Source organism: Gymnogyps californianus, chromosome 3, assembly GCF_018139145.2.
Source record: "Gymnogyps californianus isolate 813 chromosome 3, ASM1813914v2, whole genome shotgun sequence".
NCBI classification, from domain to species: domain Eukaryota; kingdom Metazoa; phylum Chordata; class Aves; order Accipitriformes; family Cathartidae; genus Gymnogyps; species Gymnogyps californianus.
Genome location: NC_059473.1, coordinates 56,678,376 through 56,684,375, shown reverse-complemented (window position 1 = coordinate 56,684,375; position 6,000 = coordinate 56,678,376). Strand labels below are relative to the sequence as shown.

Genomic DNA, 6,000 nt, shown 5'->3' with positions numbered 1-6,000 from the left:
AATGTTACATTATAAAACAAGAAAGGAAATTGATTTTAATCCAGGTAGCCACAGGAGCATAAGAATATATGATTTACCGTTATCTCCTCAAATGACCGATTTTGCAAAAGCTTGGGTGTTTTTTGGTTTTTTACTAACAAGTCACTGAGAAATGATTCTTCAGAGGCAAGTGAAATAAAAGCAACCTATAATGCTTTGAGTCCCTAGCCAGATACCAAAATTACCACACTTACTTGAAAAAGTCTCATTTTTCTTAAAATAGTGTGCTCAGTTTTAGTGAGTGGGTTATCATTTGCTGAGATACTGTAGAAAGTCCACAAATGGTCAGACATAAATAGGTAAGTCTTCTTTACTGTTCTACACACCCATACAAAAATACATAATGTGAAGAGACAACTAAAAACACAGAATCATGTGCGAGTGTGCTATTAAAACAGATTTATTGTTTAAATTTCTTTAAAAAAATCATGACTTTAACAACGCTTAGAAAGGGTGATAGACAAGCAGTTTTTACGATTAAGAGGTAGTTCTGGACACCTCATCATTGCTTTTCTGAAAATAAAGACTTTAGTAATTAAACTATCTTCTGTAGTGGATAAGCATTTTAAAATAACTTTTTATTAACTCAGAAGAACTGCAGCTTATTTGGCCTATAGATTAATTGCCCAAGGAATACAGCAGCTAGAAGAAAAATTTTCAAGGCATCAAGACCAAGGGCAACATGCAAATTTACCAAATATATCTACATCAGGCACATGACTGGACCCTGTGAAAGAGCCTTTGCTGAAAAAGCATAACTTTTTGGTTTGGCACAAGAGCAGACTAAGGAAAACAACAGAAGAAAAAAATCCCTTGTTCCAAAATTGTGATAGTCCTCTGTCTAACTTCCAGCTAAGTGTTTTGAAGCTAAAGTCCTTATGCATAAAAATGCAGAGAGAGGTCCCATTTTGCAAGAGGAACAGCAGCGGGACAACTCCCACTTTATTTCATCCCTGTCACCCAGAGGTAAAGCACAAGGAATGTCACTGAAGCTGACATTCATTAGCAAGTACTTCCTAAAACTGTGAACTGACCTCGGATGGCCCACACCTTCAGTGCCTCTGCAATGAAACTGGAGGGCTATACATTGTTCACATATTGCCTATCATTTTCATAAATGAAGTATTATGCTGCCCAGGAATTTTCTATTTGCTGTCTCTAGGCTGCTGGCTTTACTCTATCCATTCGGCTCAGTCTCCCTACTGAAACACTAAAAATCAGCCCAAGTCAGTATCTGTAGAGTAGGGAACAGAAACAAATATCTGTTTTCTATGCATGTCTAGCGGGTAGGGAAGCACAAAAGAAAATTTTACTTTGTTCTGTCTCCTTACAAAACGTGTGTTTCAGTGAAGAAGATGTATGTTTCTTTGTGAGTGTTCCTCTGGTGCCGTTGCCACATCTTTGGGGCAGACACAGGGGAAGCAGTGGTGCTGATGAGAGTGAATCAACCCTTCAAGACGTGTAATGATTTCGTAGTCAGGAAGAGCCAGGCTGGCAATGTTGAGGCCCAGCATCCGCGAGACCACCTCTCGGAAATCTGCCAGCTGCAAGAGCAAACAGAAAGGAATTACTAATAAATTAAATACCAAGCAAAGGAGATGCCTGGAAAAACATATACATATATGCATACATACAAACACAAGCATTTGTATCAGCAGTGCAAAATATAGGAATTTCTGCTGTTGCTCGATACAGAGAGCTGAAGAGGATGGAAACAGCCTTTTGAGGTGTACCTCAAACAACAAAACACATAAAGAGCTGAGGTGCTAAGGATCTTGAACACAAAACACAGTTTCAAGTGTTCTTTAGTATCCTTCACAGGCATATCTTCCCTGCTGACTCAACAGCGAAAACTGAGGAAAAGACAGGAAGAGGAGTTGTACTTGACCTAGATGACTGCAAACTATACAGACAACTGGAAACTCTGGTGGGTGCACCCCACAGCACAGACTAAGGTGCTGGTCCTGACCTCAAGCTCCTGACCACTGCTTGTCCCCGCTCCCCTCCACCCTGCAGTTTCTTGTGGAAACCACAGCAGAAAGGAGGAAGTTAGAAGAAAGGTGGAGGTTTGGGACATCCTTCAGTCTGACTTTGACTTGGAATCAGGATGCAGCCAAAATTCAAGATGCACCCTGGGAAATGCTCATTTTTCTTCTGCGCATAGCTGCTGAAAATGTATCATAGGAAGGGTATTTGGCAAAGTAATTAAAGAAACCAGCTTTCTCTCTGCAGTTCCAAATGGGCAGACATCCACAAGAAACTGTCATCACTAGTGACCCTGCCAGCAACTAGATTAAAAACTTAAGATCAGATGAACATGAATGCTGATTTACTCTTCTCAACTCACAATATGGATCATTATAAGTCAAACTGCAATGTCTCTTCAATGGACAATGCATTACGCAGCCCAAATGACCAATGCCTTAATACCCCGTATCATCAACACAAAATTAAGAGGAAAATGTTCCTATTTAAGAAAATATGCTTGTCTTGCTATCTATTTGAACATCAAGATCCCCATTCCCAAGCATGACAGAGACTCAAAATGTCACAGAAACATCAAAACCACCAAGAAGCCAGACTCGCAGTCTGGTGTGGCAGCACCCTCACTCCACCAATCATGCTAACGGCTAATGGTAAGGAGGAGACAAATGCACTCCTGAAATGGAGATAAAAGCACTCCTGAAATACGTGCCCAACCCCCAGAATACTGTGCAGAACTCTAAAGCAGTTATAACATCTGTAAGGCAAGCTGCAAAAACCCTGAAAACAAGGTCTCAGTTCCAAGACTTTGCCAAAGACAGTTTGTTTCATCCCAGTACAAACCCTAAGGAGCTGCCATCAGTTCAGAAAAACGAATATGGAAACAAAGACAGTATAGGGTAAGAGAATTTGAGAATTCAGTCCCAGCTGCCTGTCTTACCAAGGCAGTGCAATGTCTTGGATGAAACGTTGGAACAATGTACCACCAAAAACCCCCAAGTTCCCATATATTTTCTTCAACACCAAGTGAGGAGGTCACTGATGTGGGGCTCTGGCAGTGTGCTAGGCAAGTACAATTTAGCAGAAGCTAACGATGTTCTTTAAACATCTGGATCACAGACAGAACAAGTAGGCAGCAGAGCTGGAATTTGTTTCCACACAGACTTTATGTTAAAAGATCAAGGCAGCCCTCTGCAAAGATCCAGTCTTTGGATGAATTAAACCCCCACAAGACGTCTATACAGCAAACCCAACTGATTCCCTGGGAGCACAATAGGGTCTGCGCTTTGCACCAAATTTCTTGCTCTCATATCTTTGCTATTGCAAGCTGTTCAATTTAATTACAGCAACTATGAGTAAATCAAATTGCACTACAACCATGTATCAAATGCAATCAAAATAAATTTGATGCACTGATGCAGATTATTGGTCCAGCAGGATTTTGCCAGAGGAACAGATACAAATTAAAACATATACACAATCATCTCACTCTTTATTTCTGATGGGAAAAGCAGGTCATAGCTATACTGAATGGACAATAAATATGTTAAAAAATCAATAATTTTCGTCAGCAAATAACCTAAACTGGAAAGCACACAGAGCCCTTAAATCCTTTAAGCCATTCATTTATGTGAATTTTAAATTGAGGATTTTTTTCCACTTTAATGGAATAACACTTAGACAAAAAACACCTTTTCTGACTATTATATTGCGGCATATAAAGTATAGTGCAGACAAAGCTGTAGTTCAGTGAAAATGCAGAAAAAGGGTCGACAACAAAGAGAAATTCTCCACATAAACTGACAAAGAGAACCATCACTCTTGGATGCAAAAATGCCCCACCAGAGGACATCAATCTGAATTTTAAAAACTCCAAACAAAAGCAACAGACGATACACGCTGGATGATCTTTAGAATGCTATCGCATGTCTCACGTGGAGCAAGATGCATGTTTATACTCTTAAGAGGATACAGTGCTGTAAGCACATCATGAACAACTTTTTAAAATCTTGCACTAAAACATACAAGACCTAGAAAAAAACAATAGATGAGAAATATATTTCAGCTTTAAAAACAACGCAACAGAGGTAACTAAGAGGTAATTAAGAACACAACAGTTCTGCTGAAATACTAGAAGCTAATAGAAGTACCACCTAACTCTTTATTTAAGGCTTTCTTCAATGGCAGTTAATATTTCTAAGATAGTCACAATTTGAAGTGAAGGAGAGAAATAATAGAAAGATAAACATCACTAAAGACTCAAAACCAAAGGTTTGCTACAGCAGCAAGCACTCATGATAAATTTTCTTTGCACCTTCCATCCAGTGAGTAAAATTATCTGAAGTAACAGAGAGGAAATGAATGCAATTTAGAGCATTAACCCAAGATATTAGGAGGGGGGAGCAGAAGGAAAAAACAGACACTACATTTTGTTTTCACGCTGTACCTACAGGAAAGTTGAAGGGGTCTTATTCCAATAGAAAGGGAGGGGAAAAAAAAAGGGGGAAACTAAGACTGGAAAAATCCTTATAATAAAACCATCAAAAATTCAAACAAAACAGTGACATTTATATTCTTACTCCAAGTACTACTGCAAATAAGGACTTGAGTTAAATTGATATAAAAATAAAATATATTCAGATTTTAATCTGTAGTTGACTGCAGTGATCATATACTGATGTTATCAGTCCCTGTGAACATCCTTTTGTCATCAGTCATTATGCATACCCTTTATCTAGTTTTATTAAAATGAATGTTGGCTATGCTGATATTTATTTATATTCAGAAATATGCAATAACGATATATGAAGTGAAGAAGGTTTTCTGTCCACCCCATAGACAGAGGAAATCCAGTATGGATATCTGTAAACTTACACTTACTCTTGTAAAATTTCAATATATCCAACTAATTCCCCACTATATATCCGTTCTAGCAATCTCTACTGTTTTAATTCTTTACATATAGCTTCACCTCTCTACGGTTTTTACTCTGCAGTATGATTTAATAATGCTTTGAACACCATTTTTTAAATGGTTTTATGTGTCTACCCAAGAATATGCATACTTTGCTGTTATTCACTACAGCCACCAGAGCTGACTGCTAATCCTAAAGCAGAGTGGCAGTGTTATTACACCCTGCTTACAGTACTTCACTTCTAACAATTCAGATGCTTTGATTCTGTGCATTCTCTTAAAAAAAAACAAAAAGGAAAAAAAAAGGAAAAAAAACCCACAGAAATGCCAAAGCTAAATTTTCCTCTTAAACTTAGCAGGAATTAATAGTCTAAAGAGCAAAGAACAACGAGAAAGACTCTGTTAAATCCCAATTATGAGTTCATATTGAATTATTTCAATCCAATCTTAATTTCTGACTTCACTTGAGTATGTTCTGCCTTTCTTTACAATCACAAGACAAATCAATGTCTTAACCAGTTGGCAATAGTTCAATTCTGCATACTTTTAATTTTGACAGCCTGGAAAATAGCCACGCAATATTACGATGTTATTTAACATTACACATAGTGATATTTATGGAAAGCAGAGTATATGTGAAAAAACCATGCAAATGCACGTACAAGCAGTCAGCCTGGCCACATCAACTCCTCCATCAGGTAACAGCAATTTCAGTTTCTAGTAGTTTTCTTAACATGCATACACACACAGATGACATGGCTGTGCTTATATTCAGATTAAACATATACACAGGAGCTCAGAGAAGTATTTAACACCTGCATTCACTACCTTTTACAGAGAGTGAGAGAAGTCTGGTCTTGTTTAGCTTCCCTGAGAAGGAAGAACGAGTGAGTCCAAAGCAGGTGAAGAACTACACAGGGTTAGGGGTAAGGAAGGAATTCTCCTTGGGTAACGGTTTGGGAGAAGTCAGGAAAAAACCTCATGTGTTAATTAGTGAGAGAGAGAGAGTTTCGAACTAATTCTCTGATTTAGCAACAGTAGCTTTAAGGACAGATTTTAGCTAAG

The 6,000-nt window shown here is 38.2% G+C and overlaps 1 protein-coding gene across 3 annotated transcripts in view; it reads right to left on the bottom strand.

The window, feature by feature from the left end:
- Positions 1 to 434: 434 nt before the first annotated feature.
- The window catches only part of LOC127014669 (damage-control phosphatase ARMT1-like), a 67,548-nt gene continuing 61,982 nt past the window's right edge, over positions 435 to 6,000 (bottom strand). For all 3 annotated transcript variants that reach the window (XM_050894165.1, XM_050894167.1, XM_050894166.1), the window contains one exon: positions 435 to 1,583. In XM_050894165.1, coding sequence (XP_050750122.1) covers positions 1,383 to 1,583 — 201 coding nt within the window. In that variant the 3' untranslated portion in view covers positions 435 to 1,382. The remainder of the gene's footprint in view (positions 1,584 to 6,000) is intronic.